The 25022-nt window shown below is 44.8% G+C and overlaps 2 protein-coding genes across 3 annotated transcripts in view; one reads left to right on the top strand and one right to left on the bottom strand.

Annotated features, from left to right (window-relative positions):
• The window catches only part of ASPSCR1 (ASPSCR1 tether for SLC2A4, UBX domain containing), a 38277-nt gene extending 17796 nt beyond the window's left edge, over positions 1-20481 (top strand). For both annotated transcript variants that reach the window (XM_058038595.1, XM_058038594.1), the window contains exons 8-16: positions 4084-4223; positions 5518-5599; positions 6390-6456; positions 7189-7251; positions 7535-7587; positions 18409-18460; positions 19167-19236; positions 19568-19743; positions 20323-20481. In XM_058038595.1, coding sequence (XP_057894578.1) covers positions 4084-4223; positions 5518-5599; positions 6390-6456; positions 7189-7251; positions 7535-7587; positions 18409-18460; positions 19167-19236; positions 19568-19743; positions 20323-20336 — 717 coding nt within the window. In that variant the 3' untranslated portion in view covers positions 20337-20481. The remainder of the gene's footprint in view (positions 1-4083; positions 4224-5517; positions 5600-6389; positions 6457-7188; positions 7252-7534; positions 7588-18408; positions 18461-19166; positions 19237-19567; positions 19744-20322) is intronic.
• A 3163-nt stretch (positions 20482-23644) lies between these two features.
• On the bottom strand, positions 23645-24971 carry CENPX (centromere protein X). Its single transcript, XM_058038597.1, has 5 exons — positions 24901-24971; positions 24775-24826; positions 24640-24693; positions 24341-24429; positions 23645-24206 (listed from the first exon to the last, which is right to left on the bottom strand). The coding sequence occupies exons 1-5, from the start codon at positions 24937-24939 to the stop codon at positions 24192-24194; spliced, it is 249 nt and encodes an 82-aa protein (XP_057894580.1). The 5' UTR covers positions 24940-24971; the 3' UTR covers positions 23645-24191.
• Positions 24972-25022: the final 51 nt, after the last annotated feature.

Raw genomic sequence — 25022 nt, 5'->3', positions numbered from 1 at the left:
CTTAATTTTCTTTGTATTGCAGATGAAGCAGAAACCTTCCATCCTTTTCCTTTTGTCCTTCTCCTTGCTTATAGAAGTAGTTTTTGTCTTAATCTAAAATATCTTGCCTCTGAAGTAGTCTGCCTGTCTCTATCTCCCAGAGGGACAGATTGCACATCTCACCATTGTTGGGTCTCTGAAATAAAACTGTGTTTGTTAAAACTGAATAGTGCTTGAGCCCATGTTGAGATACCAGAACTGATGGCTGAAAAGTGCTGTGATGCCATCCCAGAGTCACCTGGGAATGACATTGAAGTGTGTTTTGTGCAGGCCAGCTGTATGGAATTGAATGCCTTCAGGAAGGTTGGGTATGTCTGGCAAGTAGCGTAGCATGAAGTACAGGAGCCATTTAATTAATAATTTACTCCTTGTTATTATGCACTGAGAGTTTCCCATTCTGGATTCTCAGTGAGCAGCTCTTTTCTTGCTCCTTTGGCTCATCACTGGCCAGCTTTCATGTCACAGATCCCCTTTGTTGTTTCTGACTCTTTGGTACCTCCTAGAGTTGGAGGTTTGAATCTCCTCTGGTCTGATCCAGCCAGGATTGAACAATAGAAAGCTATAAGTAGAAAGAAAGGATGCCTGGGGAGCTTCAAAGGGAGCTTAGTCCAGGAGGAATTTAGCAAGACTGTGGATGCTTTCACGTTGATGTAGAGACTCTACCTTAGTTGACTTCTCTGTGGTTGCAGCCTATTTTTGATGAGTTCTGAATTGTTGAGGAGCAGAAGCCAGACCGTGGAAGGACTCTGGAGCAGCTGTGAACTGCACAAGTAGCAGAAAGAGGCCATGCCAACCTGCAGCGGTGAATATTTGAGTGTATTAGAAGCATGTTTGGGTCTGTCTAATCAGTATTATTTAACCTTTTGGAGCAGACCCTTAACATGGAGAATTAAACAGTAGGCTGGGTGATTTGTCCAGTCTCATGTGTTGCTTGCTTCAGTTGCACTCTTGTCTATGAGGGGTTTGGAAAGGAGGAGTTTGTGCTGCGTCTGGGAAGAGAGAAGAAGTGCAGGGGTTTGTTGCCCACACTTGTCTGTGCACTGGTGGGAGAGGCAGAGCTCCATCATTTCGCTGAGTGCCCAGGCTGATGTGTAGCTGAGCTCTTGGGCATGGCTGAGTGCTGGTGGCTGAAGGACTCACACCAAGCGATGTCGTTCTCAGAGTCGCAGTCCAGTTCAAACCACTTCTGGAGCCAGCCGCCTTCCACTCTGAGAGCAGCTTGGGAAGCAGCTGCAGATTCTGTTGGGGGAGTTGTGTCCTTGTGTTAAACAGCATGTGATTTTGACGGCTGCTTTCAAGCCCTTTGATCTCTGGTACTTTTGCTGCTGATTGATTACATTTTGTTCCCTCCTCCACTCCTGCCATCTTCCACTCTCCTCCCAGCAGCAACAGCCAAGTAGGGCTAGCCACATGGCATCTGCTTTTTGTCCTTTTTCAGTCCTGAGGAAAAAAAACCCAAAACAAAACAAATTATTTTTAAACATCAAAGGTCCATTTTTGTAAAAGAATCTTCCCATTAATGCTTTGCCTGTGTGTGGTTTTTGAAGCTGAAGAGAGGCTGGATAAAATCTGTGCCGGCATCCCTTCGTTTCTTGGGCTAAAGATGGTTTACAGACAGCTGCAAGCTGACTTTGATGTCAGAATGTTAATTATTAGAAGGTAACTTTAAACCAGATTCAGCATGAGATTAGAGTTCCCAGAGGTGGTGGGGAGGAAGTGGATCTCTGGGGAGAGCTTGCTGCTGTGGAAAGCACAATGACCCCTATTTCACTTAAATCGTAAGAGTTTTCCTCGGCTTACCTGCTTCCCTGGGAGCAGGATGGTGACCCCAGAGTGCATTCTTCCTGACACCTGGCTTTGTCACATAGGCTGCACTTATGTAGATGCTGCTGTGAACATACAGCTTCAGCCTCATGGGGAAAAGTGCCTGACATTTCAGCCTTGGTGGAAGAATAGACTTTGAAGAAGGAAGATGCCAAACCTTAGCACAGCATCTTTGGCTCCTGGAAGAAGTAGGACACCAAGATGCACAGCTTGCTTTCCTCCAGTTTACATAATGGAAAGTAGAACATCCGGCCATTTATTGTTACAGGAGATGGTTATTTTTTATCACAATTGTGGAAAACACTGTGTGCAGTGGGCTGGGAAGTGGGTTAGTATTCCTGGAGTCTCTTTCATAATCATTGTGAGAAGTTAATCTTTGGATTCTGTCCGCACTTTAGGATTGTTGGAGCCCACAGCAAGGAAGAGGAGGGAACACTTAGGACTGGAATATATGTCTGCCTTGTGCCATCTTGGGTTCCCAGTGCCTTGGCAGATGCCATTAACTGTCACCGTAATTTGGATGGGGGCTGGCTCTTTCCCTTTGGAATCCCACTGCTGTTGGGATTAACTAAAGTCCTTGTTAGAGCCAATACTAAATGGTAACTTTAGGATTTGCTAATGCAGAGTCTGGATACTTTGAGTTCTCTCCATCGTATCCTTGCACCCTTCACAACACGCCATAGGATATACCTCCTCAGTCTTTTGGGTTTGGGCTTGTTCAGAAAACGTCTATTTTCACTACATGTTTAGAATGAAATGAAACTCAAGCCTGCTTGAGGAAATGAAAATACACTGGGTTCTTGGGGAGGCCTGATTAATTCTCCTCTGGCCTCTGACATAGATGTGCTGGAGCATCAGTGGTTGGATCACGGTGCAACCTGCTTCCCAGCTGATGGTCCTGGGCACTTGGGGTCCTTCCTGCAGCACTGACACCCCCACCCCACCCGGGCCTGGGGAAAGCTGCAGCCAGGCTCCTGTACCCGCTCGTTAGGGCTGACCCTGCTCAACTTTCTAAAAGTAGCCAAAGGTCCCACCCACACAACCTCCATCTTTTAATTTCTCAAATTACCCTTTAGTGCCCACAAGTAGAGTGAACATTGCCTTGTAATTTGTGTTGTGCTTTAGACAATTGAGAAGACTCCTGTTCCCAAGTGGCCAGTGCCTGGGGGAGGGGTGAGTGGATGGAGGGAGGACATCTGGGTGTTAATTAGGATTGGAAAGAGTGTATGAGAGAATGAGGGGAGAAGAAATGGGCTGTGGGTTCATTCACAGAGCCTGTGGCATTGTTAAGCTGGCAGCTGACTAGGAAGAAATGCTGGATTAACTACCAAAATTTTTGTTCCTGTGAGCCTCTTCAGCCATGAGCTGTGTCCTCCCTGCATCTCCTGTAGCCTTCAGTATGCTGTTCTCTGTTTGCAAGCTTTGTTCCTTTAAACAGTTTTGGAATTTAGAAAGTTTGACTTGTTTGAGATCCAGGAGATGTAACTGCCTCTCGATTGCTTGACTCTGGTCGTGGTTTGTATTCACACAGGCACAGCTGCTGCTTTGGGCAAAAGAGAGAGTAGCCAGCACATAACCTTTCCTGGGGAGGGATCCATTAAAGTCCTGCTGCCTGCAGAGATGGCAAATGCTCTTGATCTCAGTGGTTGGGGCTCCAGTTTGGGTTTTTTAGGGGATCGTGGGTATTGGCTTGTTTTGTTTCGGGTGTTTCATAACTGCACCCACAGCTGTAGGCTAGGCCCAGTTGCGCTGGAAGGTTTGCCATCGTGACACCCAGCTCTGGGCTCGGGAGGCTGGGGGAGCAGGCAGCCAGGCTTTCTGTGCCCTGGGCAGGTGAGGAGGAGTGCAGCTTGGAGTGCCTGCTCGCAGCTCTGCTGTGTAGGGCAGGTGGCCAGTAAATGCTTTAAGTACCTTTGTTGCAGCTGATGTCCAGGGAGAACTGCTCTCCTGCATCTGTGTGCTCTGGTTGCAGCAAAGGCTGATCTCTCACTTTGTAAGTGCAAAACAAGAGTTTTACTGTTTAAGGGATCTTTCTGCACATGAGAAACCAGGATAAAATTTCAAAAGGTGTGCAACGAAACCCTGCAGTGGTTTAGTTCAGAGAGCTGAACAGGTCAAAAGACAGTTTGTAAATACTGTCCTGTTACTCTTTTTCAGGAACCTTATAAGATAAGCAGAGCAATGCATTTAAAAGTAATTGGAGCTCATTTTTTTCTGTAGCTTGTAGAACGTGAGCCCCTTATATGTCACCTAGACCTACTGGAACAAATTTCTGATGGCCCAGAAGAGCTTCCTGATGAATTTTTTGAAGTCACAGTGGATGATGTACGGAAACGTTTGGCACAGCTGCAGAATGAGAGGCAAGTTCCCTTTCTGCTGTGAGTGTGTCCTGTTGTTGAGTGGAGTGACAGTGATCAGCAGAAGGTGTAAGAAACACCTTATCTTCTAAGTAACTGAATTAGCCTTTTATTAGACCTTATCAGAAAGACCAACTTAGCCACAAGCAAGACCTGAGAATGTTTGGAAGAGGCATACACACACACACACACACACACACACACACACACACACACACACTGTTCAGGTAGCTTGCTTTCAATTATTCATGATTTTACTTCATCAGACTTCAGTTCAGTAAAAACTCAGATCAAGATAAACTGCCCTTCCTGTCACAGCACCATTTTGCTGTCTGCATGTTTCTTGAAGAAATTAATTTCATGAATGTATTTAGTTTCAAGTGGGTCAAAGCATTCCTTTAAACATTGCAATAACTCTCCAGGACTGTGAAGCAGTCTCTTTTATGCTATAGCCAAGTCCAAATTGAACTTTTTACTTAGAGTTGATTTTTTTCCCACAGGCCACTGAGTACACAGAATATGGCCTGAAAATTGCTCTGCTGTTTGTGGGTCTGGAGTATTTAGTGGTACAAATGTAGAGTCATTTGGTTGAGGATTACTGGAATACAGGCCCCCCAAAAAGACCCAATTTCCAAATTTGCTGATGCTTTCCCCTTACAGCCAGGGAAAAAAATAAGGGCAAGTTACACATCAGTTACTTGGATACAAAGAAAATGTCCTGAAGCTGAGCATAGGATATCTTGGGTCTGAGCTAGTTTCTTTGCTTATGGGAAAATATGTAATTATTTTCTTACATTTATTGTTTCCTCTTAAATACAAGTAGACTTTTATTTTGTACCCACTACTTATTTTAATAGAAGTCTACAGTGCCAGTTCTTGAATGATCTGAAACTTTTCATCTTTTTCCTTGTTGCTAATTAATACATATTAATTTTTTGTGCTGGCATTGTTTTTCAAGTTCAGTAGCTCTTCTGCCCCTGTGGAGTAATAATGTCCAACCCTAGTCTCTGGTTTATTGGATTAATAAGTCCACCTCTTCTTGAGTAGTCTAAGCAGACTTTCCTGTCCTCTTAGAATCTTTTTTTGCATCTGCTGTCATGAACTTGTACAATAAAAGTAATTTTATATAGTATTGTTGCTGATGCTCAGTAGTTTCAGGAAGTAGGGAAAATGGTGTGAGAGATTCATTGAACAGTTAATCTGTTCTCATCAGCCCTGCTTGGGTCTTGTGCTAGCTTAATAAAGTAAAAATACATTGTAAAATTACAGACAACTTGCCTTCTTCCCATGTCTGTAGGAAACGCCTGGAAGAAGCTCCACTGATGACAAAGTCCTTGAGGGAGTCCCAGCAGAAGGAGAAGTTGGAGCGTTACCCCAAGGTAGTATTTGTTCATTTTCCACTTCCTCTAGCTATCCCAGACTCGGGGATTGAGTACCTTGGGATTCAGTTGTGAGACTTTTCAAATTCCCATCCCTATTAACTGTTTCTGGGACTTGCATAACAGGAGTGCCATGTGAAAACAGCTGTACTGTAATATGGTAATATGTCACTGGTTGAGTGACAGGCAGTAGAGTTGCTTCTGTTCTGTTTCAGATGTCTCAAAACCTTTCTGTTTTGAACACATCAGTCTGTATCACTGAACCTTCCTGCCTGCTCTCTGTAGACATTTTGTTAGAAACTCATTGAAAGTGAAATGATTCAATGTTACAGGTTGGGTTTATTTTACTCTCTAACTCTGATCCCTGTGCAGTTCCTAGTGAGGTGCTTTCTGACCAAGGTGGAGGTGCAAAGGTCAGGGGTACGTCAGGAGGGTTCCTACTGCTGTGGAGGCATTGGGATGCCAGTGGGCTGTCTGCACCTGTCCATGAGGGTCTGTCTTTGTTGTTGGTGCATCATTTAGCACAGGGAGCTCCTACTCTCTGAGCAAGTGCTGCTGCGTTTTACATCACATATTGAGCTCTTGTGCCCCCTCTGAAAGGCAGAGAGCCATTGTTCCCTGAGGAGCTGCACAGCACTGTTAGCCAGGTTGCACTTCTGTCCCTGTAAATACCTCAGATCTCCCCATTAAAGAAAACCAACAAATAAACAACTTGCAGATTCTAAGCCAAGGACAGGTGTTACAGAGCAGTGATGAACCACTGTTCTGATGGGCATTGTCTTTGCTTCAGGTGGTGGTGAGAGTTCATTTTCCAGACCGCCACGTTCTGCAAGGCTGCTTCCATCCCACTGAGACTGGTAAGATCAACCAATCACACAATGAGAGTGTGTCTGAACAGGTCACACTGTTGCCTGGCAAAGTAAAGCTGCTCTGAAGAAGCAGCAGAAGGTAGTTACACTGTCATTGTAGGGCCCTGAACGGACTAAGAAGGGACTTTGGGCTAGTTAAGTTAGCTAGCCCACTTGGTGGAGATGGCAAGATGCTTGTCCTTGTGTAGACAGGAAGCTGTCCCACTTGCTATCCCCTTGTTTGTGTCTAAATGATGTGTTACTGGGATGCATTTGGAGACTTCCTCTGACTTAGTGTGTAAAATGTCTTTCACCCCCTTCCCCAAGCCAAAATCTACCCCAAAAAGCAGGAAGGAGTTAAAAAAATGAACTTCAACTCTACTAAGAGAGGATGTACCTTTATGGTTCTGTCAGTTCTCAAAAGGCAATCAGACCATGCACCAAGTAGCTCTTACTGTTATTACTGGAGATCCTCTTATTCTCAGCTGTCAGCCATGGTTACCTGCACAAAGTTTTTTGAGAATTTTGTAGGCATCCTTAGATTTTTCCAACGGACCAGCACATCAAAGTGATTTGTTTGTTTTTTCTACAAGAAATTTGTGAGAGCAGTTGTGTACTTTGGAATAAAAGGCAATCTCCATACCTTCTAGAAGACATTTCTGCTGTTACAAGTTAGTCTTCTTGCCCAACATTTGAAGAACCAAATGTAATTTAGCAAACCTTTCTCTGCTTTTTCCACAGTTGGCATTTTGAGAGACTTTGTAAGAAGCCACCTTGCCAGTGCAGAGTTGCCATTTTACTTATGTGAGTGCTGTTGGTAATATTTGGCCTTACTTTATAAAGCCTGTTTCTAGCTGTGGGATGTTGATGCCTGAGGGATGACCTGGAAGGGAATGCCTTCCCTAAAACACACTTCACAGTGCAAAGAAGGTGTAACCCGCTCCCTTAGCCATGTTATGCTTCTGCCTGAGAAGCAGCCTCTGTGGACATGTGAATGTGTCACTCCTTCAGAGAGCAGGGATGCCTCCCATACCTATGTTTAATGTTCTGGTTGCTAGGTGTTTTATAACTTGTTTTTTAACTTCAGTTGTTGCACCTCCCAGAATCATCTTGAACGATGAAAGTCTGACGCTGTTTGAGGTAAGGACTCACACATGGGCTCTGATTCTCTCTGCTTTGTGCTCCCCTTACCCCTGCCTCAGGCTTTATTTACTTTTAGAAGATGCTGGGTAATGCTGTAGGCTTCTGCTCAGCCAAGGCTAGTGGAACCAGGTGTTTTGGAGCACAAGCTCTTCACCAGAAGAGGTCCACCTTGTGCAGCAATAGGCAGAGGCATGCTGGGCAGGGCTGGGGATTCCCATTGTTTGGTACACTCTGCAGTTAACCTGGAATGTTATTGTGAGAGCTGAGCTGTGCTCAGTGTGCTTTATCTGTAGCTGGACTAGGATAGTAACAGATGAGACTCAGTGTGGACAGGGAACTGTTTTCAATTGCTGCAGTGGGAGCTAGTGGCCATATTAGACAAAAATCTGACTTCTTTGAAATCACTATGTGAGAGTCAATGTGCACTGAAGGATACACATTCTCTTCTGTAATTTTTCTCTGAAAACACTGAAATACAGGTTTTCAAATACAGATTCCTGGAGACTTTTTGCAAGTGTCCAATAAGGTGGTCTTGATGTCCCTAGCCCGAGACTGTTGGCCGTGTAGATCACACACCTACATTAGGACTAGATGTGACTTTACCCTAAACTCACAATATTTAAAATGTTCTGTCATTCAGAACTGCATGGACCATTCCAGACTGGTGCACCAGAGATTCTTCAGAGTAAGGGCTCATGCAGCAGCAGTGAGAATTCTTGTTTGATGCCCCTGAGGGAGCAGAAAGGCTGGGGTGGGGAGACGAATAGAGAAAGGGAATTTTCAGGCAGCATGGTGAGTTAGGTAGTGATTAGCATGCCTTGGAAGTTGTTTGCCATGGAGTTTTCCAAGTTCCACAACTTGTGACCAGGCCATGTAGAAGAAATACACATGCAGATGCTTTTAGATGATTGAATATTCAGACCTGTATCTGCTTCCTGTTGATCTTCTGATGCTGGTTCTGGTTTCCCTTGTTCACCTTGGTCTGTTTTCTAAAATCTTCTAAATCCTCTACTCACCTCTGTTTACTCCTTGCCTGCCTCCCCCATCCTGCAGTTCTGTTCTTCTATTTTCTCTTTCTCAGTGCCCATCTCATGTTTTTCTGGATGTCTCCTGAAACATGACTTTTTCAGTAAAGCACCACAGGGATAATTGCATCTCGTTGTCTTTGAAATAAGAAACCTTTTGGCAGGAATTTTGTTTAATTTGCTGTGTTAAAGCCTTTGTTCTGTACCTGGCACCATTACTGGTGCTTGTTATCCGTGTGGCAATTTCCCGGTTTCCTAGTTGTGACATTTACTGTGAAATTCATTCTTCGTGGCAGCTCCCTGAGACATGAACACATGTTAAATTAGTGTTCTTTGAAGACTTGGAGGTGCCTTACAGCCCAGTCTTAGAGACTTCATTAGAAATCACAGCTTTGTGAGGAACCAGATCGATTTTAGTGTCAGACATCTCCAGTCTGCAGTGGCTTTCCATGGATTGCAGTGCTTGCTGTGGCACATAGCAAAGGTGCAAAAGCCTTGGCTTAGATACAGAACTGGGACTGCTCAAGATGCTGTGCTCAAAAGTGGAAAATTCTTTGCAAATGGACTGTTTTAAGGAAAATATTTTTTCTCATTTCTCATATCTTCTCTGTCACCATGAAAGAGGAGTAACATCCTACTAAGATAAAGGGTCAAATCTAAACCTAATTAAAGATATGTTTTTATTCATGCCACATGTAATCACACCATAGTCAAATTAGACTGGTGGTTAAGTTGAGAATTTGGGTGTAATTAAAGTAAAATGGAGTTTTTAAGCACAATCTTAACTATACAGAATCTGTACAATTACTTGCCAAATGTGGAAAGCAAGTAAAATCTCATCCTTAGAATATTTTTTAGGGATTGTAACATGACATTACAAAGAGATTACTATCGCATTAGTTAAGCATTTTTGGCTTACCCAGCTAGCTCTACGTAGATAAATGTGACGATGTGCAGGGAAAGTAATTTGAGGCAGCTCAGTGAGCTCTTGCATTGATCATTATGGCTTTGCAGCAAAGGTGGTGAAATCATCAGCTCATTACTGAATAGCAGTCAAATCAAAAACAACCTCCTTCCAAAAGTGAAGTATTCAGAACAAAATAGAGAACATTGCTGTGTAGGGACCAGGGTTTGTCTGAATAACATCCAGATCTGGTCTCACATCTTCAGAAGGAACTGGTGAAGGTGCAGAGAAGGGGAGTGAGGTTCATCAGAGATCTGCAATGTCTCCCGTCCAAAGAAAGACTGAATAGGTCAGGACTTGCCAGTCTGTAAAAGCTGTGACTGGAAAGGGAATTACGTGCCAAGGAGAAGCTGGAATGCATTGAGTTCTTGAGTGTGAGTGAATGGCATCGAGTGAGGCAAGCAGGAGCTAGAATAGATGGAAGAAGGTGGTTGTTTGTGTGTCAGAAAACTGAGGCGCAGACTTCCTTGTCACGGGGTGCCATATACTGAAAGGATGTACTGATTTGAGAGAAATTTGGACAAGTTCAAGGAAGATATTTTGTGAGTGTGTCTTAATATATAGAAGCCTTTTCAGGAAGCTTCTGAACTGAAAACCATTGCTAGCTAATCACTTGTAAGCGAGGATACTCTTTTTTGTTGGTCTGGTTTTTGTTCACTGTTAGGGTACTGGCTGGATTGAATGGACTTCTGCTCTGCCTATGGTTCTTCTGTCCTTGGGAGAGCTGTGTTTAATGCCTGTGTAGCCTGTGTCCCTTGCTGGGGGCCCTTCAGCCCTTTCAGGTCACCGTCTGTTATGGCAGGAATGATTCTGTGTGTTTATAAACATTTTACTTGGATGAAGCATCAAACATGAAAGAAACAATTCCTGATGAGAACTTTTCATGCTTTTCTGGTTACCCAAACTGCTGTCAAAGACCACAGAACTCTGACCTGTGAGGATGGTGCCTTATCCCTGTTTGGCCCGGCTGATTGTGGGAGAAGTTTTGCTGCTGTTAACCAATGTAAATTCTTATTCCTCTTTAACGTTCATCATGTTAGTGCAGGCCCCATGCCATAATTTTCCTGCTTGGTAAGTTTTCCCTTCTGCTGGGGTCTGGGTGCCTGGGAGAAAAGGGGCTGAAGGGCCTTTCTGCTCTGGACAGAGACAGATGTGGGAATCACTGCAGCTGTTGTGTCCATGCCTGCTGTGTCGTTGTTGGATGCCGTGTTTGGAGGTGTCTGTTCCCAAGGAGGCTGCACTGCCTGAGCCTCGGGGCTCTCAGCAGAAATAAGAATGAAAGAGGTAATCTTTTTGGTGCTGGGGTAGGAGGGGCAGCACTGGGGGTGGGACCTGCACACTGCTTCTCACATGAGGCTGTGGCCTTCCAAACGGAGAAGTCTTCAGTCTGGGAGGAGGTTTGTGTGGACCAAGGGTCCCCACTGGCTGCAAACTGAGTGTTATAAGGCAGGCTGCAGTACCTGACTGTGCCCTGAATGGGGCTAGGCTCTGTGCAGGGGGTTTTGTAGAGACCTTTCCCTTTTCATTCATCCTGTGGTCCATGGAAGGGAAACATCTTGAACTTTAGTCAGAGCTCCCCTTCTGTTCTCTCATCTGGGAGAAGGCAGGTGAAAGGACAAAGCTGCTCTGTAAAGATAGGAGATGGTTAAGGTACTTTGTAAAATAATGTGCCTTTGGGGCTGGGGATAGAGGAGCTTTTGCTCTAAGGTGACCTGGCAGTACACAGCACCCCTGTAGTGAGAAAGCTTGTTCTGAAATAACAGAGTTGTGGTGCATAGGATGTGACTGTGAATGAAGTGCTGTGGAGTGTGCAGTTCTTCCAGACATCATAGGAAAAAGAGAGCTTGGGTAAAGTAACAGTACAACTAATTGATCGAGTTTTTTGATGTATCTTTGTTGGGTTTGGAGGATATGTGAAAGGTTCGGGAAGAAATTTGTCTTTAGTGGTAATACATCTCTTTAAGGGTTCAGGTTGTATCATACAACTGCCAAAATTCACCACTTTTGCCCCAAACGCTGCATGTCACTCATGGCAGCTGTGGCCTCTTGGGATGCTTGGCACTTGATGTGCTCCCCTTGCAGAGAAGCCTGCACATAACCTGACTCTTGATTTTCCCAAAGCAGGTACTACCATAGTGTATCCAGCCATTCTGGGTTTTTTTCCAACATTTAATTTTCATCTTATCCCAGGTCCTAAGTTAGCAGTAGGTTATCCTCCACTCTAAAGATGGTGTTGGTTTAGTTGGCAAGGAAAAATGGATGATGTCTGAGGCAGTAATGTGGGCACATTTGCGCATTCAGATATTTATAAATTACTGAAATTTGTGCTGAAGCCAAATAGCAGAAGTGACTGCAGATGGTGGAATACCATATTGCCAATACTTCTGCTCTTTCCACCCTCTCCCACCATTCAAGCTGACAAGTTTGGCACCACATTCATTACATTCGACCACTTACAATGAAGGGAGAACCTTTACGCTGCTAGCAGAACCAGGAAAAGAAGACCATTGTTGTTGACTTGTTTGCCAAGATACTTGGAATGAAAGAGCTGTCTGAAGTGAATGCTCCCAAAATCTGTGTGTATTTACAGTATAGTGAGCACACAAATTGGCAGCAATGTGGAGTTTTTGGAACCCATAAAGACTTCAAGGCATTGCTTTGATTTTTTGTTGTTGCTGTTTTTGCTGGCGGCCTTCTCCTCATGTCCCTTGAAGTGTTTTATAATGTTCTGCTCTCCAGAGCTGATCAACCACAGGCTTCCCTGTTGTAGCACTTGGCTTTGAGTTCCTTGTAGCTCCAGTGGCTTGTTTGTGTTTTTTCTAGGCTGTCTGAGCTTTTCAGAGTTGCTTCTTAGCTTCTTTCTCCTCCCAGAAACAGGCAGTTTTGTAGTGCATTTCTGGAGTGGATTAGTGGAAAAAAAATCATTGATTGCTGTGTTAATACTAGGAAAGATTTAGCAGAAAGTAGGAGTACCAGTCACTGGAAAAGTCGAGGCAGCAGAGAGGGCAGGAGGCCATCCTCTGTCTACAGAGGAGCTACAGGACTCCACAGGCTTCTACATAAATACTTAGGTCTTCTAGTCAGATCTTAGAGTGCACTGAGTGTTTCCTCTGTCACATACCATGAGGCAGAAATCCAGATGAGCTGTTTGTTCTTTTCTTTGTCTCTGGTTCTCTTTCCATTTCCCATTTATTAATGCCAGTTTGGGCAGTGTGTCTGGCGGGCTTGTTCCGTGAACCTGACTGCGACTCAGGCAGGATGAAACCTTCTCCCTTGGCAAGAGTCTGAATGCAATTTCAGAAAAAATTACTTCATCAGAGTCAGTTCATCGGAGGCATTTCCTGTGGCAGGCCTTGTGGTTATTGCGCTCACTGGCAAAGAAAATTGCAATTAATACTGAAATTCATCCAGCACAGAGGATGGCATTCACCTAAAAGTCTTAGTCTTCTCCATCCAGGATTTTATCATCTGACTGCATTCGGTAGCAATCTCACCTTCCCTTTGTGGTGAGGTCTGTTACATATGCTTGCCTCATGATGCTGGCTTCCAGGACAGCTGGGTTCTTTGGTCCAAGAGAGGCTTCTTGCACAACTGAATTTGGAGTGGAAGTCCTGCCCAGAATGTTCACTGCTACTGCCAGTTTTGAAGGCCAGATCTTTCTGATCTCAGCTATCAAGGTCTCAATGAATGTTCTTTGTACTTGGATGTCTTCGTAAGTAGCCTTCTCAAAACAATGGTTTTAAATCTTATCTTTGCCTTATGAATTTTAAAGGTCCCTTGCCCTAGCTGGATCAGATCTCCTCCATGTTGGCCACAGAATATCCATCTCTTCTGGCAGTTGAAGCCCACATTGGGCAGCTTTGTTCTCAGGTTATAAACTTGAACCTCTTGATCTGCCTCTTTCACCATGACTGTGGTGTTTATTTCTGTCTCAGCAATGCTGTGCAGTCTTGCTGGAGAAACTTTTGATCCACCGGCCTTCCAGTTGACTTTTCCAAGAGCTAGTTTATGTGTTTGGGGTGTGTATACTATGCAGTATTTCATGTTGGTAGCTTGGGTTTCTCCTTCCATGTGCGTGTTCCTTTGAAGTGCTTATGTTCTTATTCATCTTCCTAACATCAGTCTAGCAGCAGACCTGTGGCACTCTGATCTTCTCGGATTGTGTAACGGAAAGAATGCTGCTCCTTCTGGCAGCTGCAAGCTCCCTTCAGCAGCAGCCTCTGCCTGGCTGACAGCATTGCTGCCAGGGAAGAGAACAGCTTCCCGAGAATAATGTGCATCATCTGCAATGCTCTGTTCTAGGATTTTTTGCATATGTATGTCTGAGAAACAGGAAGTATTGAGGTGTTATTTGAGGAGGGTTCTGCCTGAAATATTTTCTTTGTTCTAGAGAACAAGTTACTAAAGCATGCAGTAAAACAAAGCAGAAATGTGTCTCTGCTGTATCACAGCTGGATTCACCAGGGACTGTTGTTCTGAAGTGGATATTTTAGTCATGGAATGTGAGATGCAGCAGTCCCAGTGCCACTCCACAGCCAGGCTGTCACAAACCACGCTCACCGCCGCAGTGTCCGAGTAGCCGTTCGCTATCTCTGGGTGAAACTGGAGTTACTCAGCTGTACTTTCAGACTAAATGGGGCTTGATGAGGTCTTCTGATCTCTGAAATAGAAAGTGTTCATTTAAACTTCTGCAACTGTAACCAAGTAGATGGATCAATCTGTGTTACATCTTTTTAAAATCTGAGGAGATTTGAAAAAGTAAGTATCATTTAGAATGATACTTATTAAATGAGAAGGGTAATAAGCAGGATATCGACTTCCTTTCCTTCTTGCCTCAGTGACTTTCTATTCCTTCAGAAGAAAGCTGTCCTGTGATTATGACCTTGGATGGGGCTCTTGAGACTTGCATGCTTAGTTCTTATTGCTGCTGCTGCCATCCTGTGTGACCTTGAGTAAGTTATCTCTTTAGGTCTCAGTTTTTCATCTGTATAAGAAAGAAAAGCCCCCAAAACCAGAAAGAAAAACAGGAAACCCACAAAAATAAAAACAACCCACAAACTCAAAGTATTTTTAGTTACATTGCATCTATATAATTGCACTACAGGACACCATTTTCAGTTGGATTTTTAGGTATTGGTGCAGTAAATATGACTGTATGTTGTAAATACATCTTGGACAGTGTGATTTGAACATTATGGTTCAATAGATTAATAGCATTTATTTCCCCAGTCAGAATGGCAGGTTTTTTGGCTGGAAATCAAAGCAGCAAGGAAGATAAATGCTGGGTGTTGGAGTGTAGTAACTGGCTGTTGGCTCAATCCTATTGTAGTAATTCTCTGCACATAAGTGAGTGGAGCTTTTTGAGTTACTTGTTTTGAACATCCTTTGATTCTTTTGGTCAGCCTGGCAGGCTCCTAAGAGTTCTCAAAATCTGTTCTGATTCACAGATGTTCTTGCAGGAACCCTATGCAGTGAAGAACTGCAGAGTTGTTCTAGAAACGTTGTCAGATGCATTAGAACAACTTCAAACATTAGAGCAGCTGACACCTGGATACAGTTTTCAGGTGATGGCTTGCCCAGTGTTTTTGATCATTACATTCATAGGTGTTGGAGAATACTGAAGGCTTTGACTTTGGGCTCATGTGTTTTCATGGACAGAATCTAAAACCTTCTCATCTTTATGCCGAGACAGTCCTTGGACAGTGAATCATTCTACTGGCCTGCTTTTATTTTTTCATGTGAAAATGCTGCAGATTTAAATACTTCAGGTTACAAAAAACTCTGGGACAGTGTTAGGTCCTGCCATGACTGGCTGCAGAATTCCCAGGTGAGGTGTAGCTGGCTGCCTTCTGTGCTGCAGCCTCAGGGAGTGCTGGGATTGGGGTGGTACCTGACAATTCCACACAAAGAAAGCTAGACCAAAGGCTCTGTGCATGAGCCAATAGTCTGTTTGAATTGGAGGAAAAAACCTTATTGGGTGGAGGTTTGGAAAGAAGGGACTCCGTGTTGGCTGACCCCTAGGAACAGATAGGGGTGTAGGGAAAGGAGCCCTGGGGAGGGTGTTGCATTCTGTGTGCTGCAGGGCTGCTGTGTAGCCCCCTTAAGTTTCTTTCAATTAAGAATTTGAACTGAAACATTCAAACTGGTGTTCTGCCAGCTGTAGGAAATGGTTGTGAACGTGGATCCTGAAACTGTGAACTATGGTTATTTGACGACCTGTGAGTAAATAGGGTAGAGGTTTATGTTGGGGCACAGTCTGTCTATATGTTTGTTTGTTGAGTGAGTCTGTCTAGCTCTTGGTCTGTATTTCTCACTCTTTCTCTCTTTGTGCCTCACACAGGCCCTGCCATGAATTTTCTCTGACCCCTTGGGGCCATTCCCACATAAGGCTTTGATGTGTGTGCCCAGAGCTTGATTGACAAGGAAGTTTCAGTGGCAGCAGCAGGGAAACGGAGAGAAAAGGGCAGGGCTTTGAACTAAAGGGCTTTGAGTTCTGAGTTTCTGTGCTTACTTATCTCCTTCAGAATGTTAATTATTTACCAAGATAATTGGTCGGGAGGCAAAAAAAAGAGAGGGGAGGTTATTAAAAAATTCCAACACTAACACACTACAAAAACCTCATTTTCCAACTTGCAGCTGGCATGAAAAGGATGTTGTGTGTAAAAGGGCTTGAGTGTATGTGTGTTGGGGGGGGCCTTTTTTTAAGGCACCCATTTCCTAAATAGACGAATGCTGCAGGAACATCAAAGCTCTTTTGAGAGTTTTTTCTGGGATTTCTAAACCATGTCTGGTACTTTGTAATTAAAAAAGTTTATGGAGAGCTGTCTTTGTGACTGGAACAGGCAACCTTAGGCCCTGTTGACTGAGGAATGAAATGTTAAAAGACCTAATAAATAATTATTTTGCTAAAATGTCAGTTCAAGGATGTGAATTTGCCTGGATGCTTCAGCAGGAGCTGAGTCTTGGAGCAGAGTGATAAATGTCTCCTGTTTCAGCCTTGCGTGATGTTGACTGTGCTGCATGACGCAGCCTTCTGTGGCCTCTGGATTAATGTCAAAGAAATGCATAACACCATATGCTCCTCTGAAGCTTGGAGGCAGGAAGAGAGGTGAAGCTATTTCATTTTGCCTTCAGTTAATACAATTTTATTAGTCTCCATATTAGGCAGCAGTCCACAGCCTCCTCTGTGAAGATCAGGGTTCTTTTGAGCTCTGGTAATTGCTGTGCTGGATTGGGTCCAAGGACCATCATTCCAGTATCCAGCTTGGGCTGATGGTGGCAACAGAGGCTCAAGAAAACTCCAGAGCAGTCAGTCTGCCCTACACAGCTCCCAAGTACGTATGAGTGATACCAAGTGGGGCATTGCCTTGCTTTTATCTGGTTATTTATTTATTTATTTATTGGATCCGTGTCACAAGTTTAGTGTTACCATTTTGCCAGGGAAGATGTAGACTGTTAATTAACATGGCTGTACAGTTTCTGGCTACAGTGGTACTTCCCTCTTTTACACCATGATGATTTGGTTTTTCACCTGTCTCTTAGTACAAGGCTTCCTAAAAACTTAACAGAATTGTTTCAGCTAGTTATTCTTTATGTGGTATTATAGTGGCATATAATGCATGTAATAAATATGATGGTTATTTTTTCAGAATTCTTTCTGGAACAGTTGGTTATGCCATATCATATTAATCTTCTGCATATCATACCCTTTTAAAAATCTAAGCCTGAGCTTGCAATAGTGTCAGTTTTTAGAATGAAATTTAGTCAGTTTGTCTCTCTTGCTCTGTGTTTCCCTTGGTAACAGTTGGATTCACCACTGGGTGTGGTGTTGTAGTGCTTTGTAATGTATCACTGAGTTTTGTTGAAGAGGTGGTGTGACACTGGGGCCACTGTAGGTGGCAGAGCAACCTCCATAGGTAGGTCCCTCCTTGATACCTACAGGTGCATTTGTGATTCCTCAGTTGAACAGGGGGTGTGTGAGTCCAGTTTCACAGTTTCTCTGGTGCCCAGAAAAGGACCAAAAGATACTGAAGTGACCTGCATCTGGGGAGAGGTAGAGAGAGAGTCAAGGTTGTTCAGCCTGGAAAAAAAGAAGCTCTGTGGGGGTCTTGTCAATGTGTGTAGTAAAAGAGATGGAAACAGCTAGGAATGTGGTCCAGAGTTCTTAGCAGTGCCCTGTAAAAGGACAAGAGGAAATGGACACCAATTACAGGGACTTCCATTGAAATAAAAGAAAAAAAAATAACCACCAAACCCACTGGATAGAAAAAAATGTTTTGTTATGGCAATTATTCTGATAAGTAAGAACTAGGAGTTCAGGTTGGATTTATAAAAGAAAATACTTAATCCTGGAAAGGTGGTGAAACTAGATAAGTTTCAACTATAGATAGGGTGTAAATGTAATAAAATTATTTAGAATAGAGTTTGGAAAGGCATAGCTGAATTTTTCTTCTCTCGGTATCAGCCACTCAGAATATTCTTCATCATATTAATGTTATCTGCTCAGCAGTAGAGAATCTGGGTGCAATACAATGGCCTGAGATATGAGGACAGAGGAGAAGGAATGGCAGGGCATTCCTGCAGTGAGCACTTGCTGTAGAGGTCTCATCACCTGTTTAGTGCATCAGATCATAACATTTTCCTTCATGTCTTACACTGAGTGGTCTGTGCTCTGCACAAGTTTTAAGTTTTCCTGAATTACAGATGGTTAGTGACCTTAACTTGAACTCCATGAATTTGTCTGTAGCTGTCTGACCTGCCTCTGATGTTCACAGTGAGCTGTGAAAGCATCTACAGACAGTGATACCTTCTTTTCCCCTTTTGCTTCAGGCTAACCTTTTCCCAACTGCTGTGATTCATTTTGGATGCAAGGAGCGCAGGGGTGAGTGAATTTCCTTTCTCATGCAGCTGACTGTGTAGTTCCTGCAGTAGAGTCAGTATTGCATCCTTTCTGTAAGAGTTCTTCTGTCAAAAGAAACTGCAGTCCTTGGGGATGAATGTCCCCATTCTGACTGGCAAAAGCTCTTCAGAGCTGGTTTGATCAGTCACCTTGAGCACAGATGTAGACATTGTACCTCTGCTATGGGATTTGATAGGCTGGGGAGTGGGCATCGTCTGCCCTGGGATCAAGAATGATGGAAGAATCACTCCATAGGAAAAAAAATCCCATTTGAAATGTTAACCAGACAAATGTCTATGAAATGCTTCTGCAGAGCTCCTGTGGTAGTGGACTGGCTGGAGATGGTAGAGCAGATCTGAATCTTTGGCATCTCTAGTTTATGCTTAGAATCCCTGTAGGGCCCAAAGGATGCCGTGGCTTCACAGAAAAGTTCCTGAGATGAGCACTGAAAGAAAATGTCAAGGTCTTGAGGTTTGAATGATGAAATAGAACACCTCTGAGTCGTGAAAGAAACAGGCATGGTTTAGTAATGTTCTGTGTCATTTGGAGGAAGGTGATGTAGGTTTACTCTAGTATACAGCAGGTATTTTTTTACAGCAGGTATTTATACAGCTGAGAGCTATGTGATACTGTGGTGATTGATGTATCTATGTTAACAAATTATTGATTTGATTTCATTTCTAAACAGCTTGTTACCTGAAATCAGACCTGCTGTGCTCTGCAGTTTCTCCTTCTGCAGCTGATTTATTGGTAGCCAGGTATGTTGGGGTTGAGTAGAGTTGCAAATACCTTAGTATTTCAGGAGTGGGAAGGATGAAATGAGCCCATCTTATTACAAAGAAAAGTGCTTTGAAGATACTAGGACTTCCTCCTGTCCAGAAGCAGTCGTAGTGTCATACTCGACTTCATAGCTTTGTGAGTCCTTTGCAAAGTAGGATTTCAGTGACTTAAGTAAATACCAGTGCTTCTACAATGGAAAAAGAAGAGCTTTTTCAATCTGACTTTAAAGGTGGTGGTGGTACAGGGGGCTATTATGAAAAATGAAGCTTAATTCTATTTGCTTATTTCCTTTCTCTGATGTTTGTCCAGATCATTAGTTCCTTCTGCTTCATCAACTTTAGCATCAGTGGTTCCATCCCTATCTGCACCAGAAGCGGGAAGTGACAAAGAGACCATTGAGCAGCCAGAAGCAGCCAGCACTCAGGGAGCTCCACAAGTGCTTAGAAAAGCCCCTGGGAAAATACCCAAATGGCTGAAGCTTCCAGGTATCAATGAATCATAGGAGAGCTCTGCTCCTTCTGAACTGCCCCAAAAGGCAGCCTCCTCTCTGCCAAACATGCTGGGTATTGATGGTGTTGGTGCAGATGTCAGCTTATGCTTGCAGGACATTTGGTTCACTGCTTGTCAGTCACAAATTTGTTGGTGACTTGAACCTCAGCCTTCATTGGAGAAGTATATGAATGCAGATTCTGAACAATGGGAAGTCTGATACCTAATCCACATGCTTGTAGCATTTTTAGCTGTGTTCTGCTCTTGGTATGCTGAGCTCTACACTCTGCCAGTGTAGTTCAAATACTAATGGGCAGGGTATTGTACATACCAAGGGCCCATGTAATCTGTTAAATCTTGGGCATAACTTTGCTTCTCCTGCTGTAGTCTTAGTACTTTTACTTTTCAATTTTTTTAGTTGGTCTTCTTTTTAATCTTCACTGCAAACCAGTAGGGGTTTTCCATAATTAAGATTGCAACCAAGTGTCCATTATAATTTTTTCTTGTTTTATTGAGAAATGAGTAAGTGATAATTCCATGTTAAGTGTTTTAATGGTGCTCTGCTTATTTTGTAGGTGGGAAGAGATGAAGCATCCTGGGCTGCTGGATCACTGAGTTGTCAGCTGTGCCTTCTTCTCCACGAACTTACTAAGAATGTGTAAAAGGTGTTGGTGGCCATGGAGAGATCTAATCTGTATGAACATTAGTTATAAAAAGAGAATGGCTATTTCAGATACCAGTTGCAGCTGGTGGAGGAGTGGAGGGCCTGCTTGTGGTCTTCGTGACTAGAGAAGCAAGCTTAGATGTTAAATTTAAGGTTTCTTGCATGCAAATAACAAGAATAGAGAATTAAGGGGGACACGATTCCTATATACTTTCTGCAAAGGACTTTGTTTCTATCCATACTTTTAAATTCAAATCCTCTCAGTTCCACCTTCAGAGATCACTTGAGTCTAGCCTCAGTTCTAGTGGCAAGATAAAATCTGGTTCAGTTTTACCTATAATAGTTAAGTGGTGCCTAGAACAAGACTTCTTGCTGCTTCTTAGTGATTAGGGTTAGTGCTGCTGATAATTCTGGACATAGATGGCTGGAAAATAAATGAAGAACAAGCACTTAAGTTACTTAAACCAGTTCAGATCAGTGAACATTCCTGTGAAGCACCCGAGCTGCTGCACTGTATTGTGTTCAGTTGCCAGAATCTTGTTAACAAGGAACACAGGTGTCTGTTCATGGAATGCCTGTTGAGCTTGTTTCAGCCCTAAGCTCTAGTTTTGTTTTCACTGTGTATAATTACCATCTGTAATTAGTTACAGCCAGGGAAAAAACATCCAGTTGAAGGGTCTCTTCAAATAACAGTTGATTGGTGGCCTGAGTATTCCCAGAGCAGGGTAGCTGTGCTCTGCACTGCAGTGGGTGTACAGGGAAAAGGCTCAGTCCAGATCTTTGTCTCCTGCAGACGTGGGAGGACGAATGTTGGTTACAATTGTCCTTACACTGGAGATGAACTCTGTTGTGTCATGGCAGTCGTGGTGCTGGGTTTTATTTGAAGTCTTCTCCATGGATCAGTGATTTGTGGAGAGCTGGGGTTCCATGGTACAGTAATACCATGTTTTCCATTTTCCTTGTTTCCTCTCTGCACTACGTGTGCATCTGCACAATTTGTAGGTGTAATAAAGCAGAGTGGCCACGGGGGCCCTTTTGGTCAGTGCCTTTAATGTCTTCTTGCCCTGGCACTTGGTGTGTCTGTCAGTTCACAGGAACCTGCTCTCCTTTCAATTGGCCTGTCATGCCTCGTTCCCTTCCTCCCATTTTTTTTCAACAAAGCAAAACGGAGCTTTGTACCATCTGAATGAACTTCAAAGTGGCTAGAAAGGGCACCCTGGGTTCCTGGCACTTGTCATTGTCTCCCTGCCTGGCCAACATTTCCCTTCAGGTCTAATTACTTCCAAATGCTCACAAATGCTTTGAAGAAACTTGGAAGGAGGGGGAGGCATGAAAGAAAGGTGGAAGAGGAAGAAGGAGACTCAAAGCAGAAGGAGTGCAGAATGCTTTAGCAAAAAAATTGATTGATTTCTTACTTGATACCCAGACGTGAACAGGGAACGTGAGAGCACTGTGTACAGCTCCTGCACTCAACCCTCCCTGTGGAAAGCAAGCCCTTCTGCCACTTGATAGGCTATAAAAGACATACCACAGCAAACAAAAAACCCCAGTCAAATAATGTTTAAAGTTTATTACTCTGTAGTGGATTAAGTGTGGGCTGAGCCCATGCTGCATATGACTGTTAGTATCTTGGTTCAGGTGCTGTGTCAGGCTCACTCATGTCACACAGATCAGAAGTAGAGCTGCCTTGCTGAATTTGTACAGGATATCCTGTGGGGAAACCAGGAGCTGTTGCTAGTGATAGGTGGTGAAATACTTGTGCTGGTGTTTTTGGTTTCCAGGATTGGAACATGCAGAAGCAGTGTGGTTGGGAGGAAGTTGCAGTGTGCCTTCAGTTGTGCTAGTCCTTATTTTTTGAAGAGCACAGGTGACATCAAATATTATGATCTGCTTAACTGATTTTCTTAGCTGCTCTAATTATGTCAGGTTTTGTAAAGGGTTAGGTCCATAACTATCCCCTGCAAGTACCTGACATGGAAAAACAAGTTTAGGTACACAAACAGTAATATCAATATTCCTGGGGCAGTTTCATGTGTTAAGTGTAAGGGCTTTGCATTGCTGTGTTCCCTCAGGCAGTTCTGCCCCTGCTTGTCCTTGGTGTAGCTCAGCTGTCATCAAACCCAGTTTAACCACAGTAATGAAAAATTGCTACCTTCAATAGCTAGACAAGAGGTCTTATTCCCCTTCCCTATACAAAGAGTTACTTTTAGCTGCTGCTGCTGTTCAATTGCTGCTTTACTGTGGATGTCCACATCAGCAGTTCTCTGTGTGTCAGGGAAAGGATCTTGAGACTTTTTAGGGCAGCATCTTTGGCACTGCTGTTTCAGTAGGTGTCAGGGTGAAGGCAGAGACAGGGACCTGAAATGTGGAAAAGGCAAGGAAGTAGGAGTGAATTCTTTAAGGGGGACAGTACACCCCCACATTTAAAATGGTGAGCTCTTCACTAAAGGAGGGATTGCTACAAGGATTCCTGCCCTGCTGAAGAGCAGTACCTGCAGATACCCTTTTTTTTGCTATTGGCTTTTTTTTTTTACCAATAGTTGTGGGGCTGACAACTGAACTAGGTCAGTTCCTTCACTGCATGTGTTGTACAGCTGAACAGTTGTTTTGGCTGAGAAGCCGCAGTGCTGAGGGCTGGGCACTGCTTAGGCTGGTACTGTCACAGAATGTGTATGGACGGCAGTTTTTGTGAGGTTTCGTGGTGGTTGTCGTGAGGGATGACCCTGATAGCGCCTAGCTCACAGTGACCCACTGTTCCTGAGCCAAGGACTGCTGCTCTGGCTGCTGCTGCAGCGGGCCAGCGCCCGAGCCCTCCGTGCAGCCAGCCCTGCGCTTCAGCAACGCCACTCGGGCTCCTGGCTCCTGCCCACATGTGTGAGGTTTCTTATTTCACAGTGCCCCCCGCGCTGCCAGAGGGGCCAGCCTGTCCCGTGATGTGGGATTCTCACACATGCTGTTTGTTATTTTGTCCTTTTTTCCGTTCGTCCTACAAAGATTTAGGGAAGAGGGTGGGTGAGGGGGAAGCTCTGCAAGTCTTTGAAGCAACTTGACTTCTGATGATGAATTGCAGCAAAGAGCCTACACAAGGAAGGGAGACTTTTTTTAAATTACTGATGTTTCTTTGTGAGAACAAATTTATAGCAGAGGGGGAGCAGCCTCTGAGGAGAATATTGAATGGTTAAAAGGTTTCAAGCATTCTTTGATGTCACAGCCCGAGACATACTGGAAGGTAGTGAGGAACAGACACTGTTTATTTATAAAATAAAGATCAGTTACCTGCTTTTGGCAAGAGCCTGTGAGTAAGCTCCTGTTAATGACCTATTCATTAGGAAGGCTTGGAGCTGCACCTGGAGCTGCTGTTACAGCTGCCTGCTTGAGGCAATGAGAGCCCAAAGGCTGGATGGTATTCCCATTAAGTCATTAAGTCTTTCCATGCATCTCTGTGAAGCAGCACCTCTTTCTCACATTAGCTGAGAAAGCAACAGCTTCTTACCATGTTGTAAAATACAGGCCTCTGTTACCAGAAGTAAGGCAGCAAGATGGAAACCAGTTATGTACTCAGCTGAACAAATTAAGCCTGTGGTACCCTCTTTTCAAAAATGGTATCTGACAGCATCGTTGCTTTGGGCTGTATTGTGCTTGGTAAAGGAGAGAGGAAACAGAAGCAAAATGGCAGAGGAAGAAAAAGCTGAGACTGTTCGTCCCAGAGTGTCTCTGAGGCTGAGACACGTGTCAGGCCAGGACTGTCTGCTGACAGGTGACATGTGCTCCAGGAGGCCTCTAGAAATCCAGAAGCTGCAATGAAAGAGGAGCAAGTGAGTCAGGACAGAGGCTGGGTTCTCAAAACAACTCCCGAAAGGACGAGGATTAGGCTGTTCAGCCCGTAGCCTCGTTCTGCTCCCATGCAGTTCAGGCGCACAGTTACATACCAACTGCGGCAATACTTTCTCCAGCTGTTCAATATCCACCTTGTTCAGGTCCTCTGCCTGGGCCTGCCGAGCTGCCCGTGCCGCTGCTTCTGCAGGGCGACGAAAGAAAGGGAAGGGCACTGAGGGGGTCCGGGAGCTGTCACACCTGGGGCGTCCCGTCCGGGACCCAGGGCCGCTGTGCTGGGAGGAGGGAGGCGGCCCGGGGCCCCGGGAGGCTCCGCACGCCGGTCAGGGCTGGACGGGAGCAGCCGCAGGGCGGCCGGGTGCCGGGAGGAGCCGGGGCGGCCCTGCGCGCTCACCTCGCACGAAGACCTTCAGCAGCTCGGCCATCAGCAGCTGCGCGTCCGCGTTAACTGCAAGGACAAGGCGGTTACAGGAGGCGGGGGCCCGGCCCGGCCCGACCCGCCCAGCCGCCGCCGCCGCCGCCCCGGTACCTCGGGTCCTCCCGTCCCGGAAATGGAGGCGGAGAAGCCGATCCACGGTGTCCTGCGGAGAGAGGAACGGGTGAGCGGGGCCGGGGCCTCGCCCGCCGCTCGGGGCCGCGCCCGGGGCCGCCGCACCTTCCTGAAGCCGCCGGCGCGGCCGCCCCGCTCCTCCATGGCCCGCGCGCGGCCGGGCCCGCCTCCCGGGGGCGCGCCGGGCGGGAGCGCGCGCGGGCAGGGAGCGGTTCCGGGGGAGCGGT

This window comes from Melospiza georgiana, chromosome 21 (assembly GCF_028018845.1).
Source record: "Melospiza georgiana isolate bMelGeo1 chromosome 21, bMelGeo1.pri, whole genome shotgun sequence".
NCBI lineage: Eukaryota > Metazoa > Chordata > Aves > Passeriformes > Passerellidae > Melospiza > Melospiza georgiana.
Note: the sequence above shows the minus strand (reverse complement) of the source record. Positions and strands in the feature narration are given on the sequence as shown.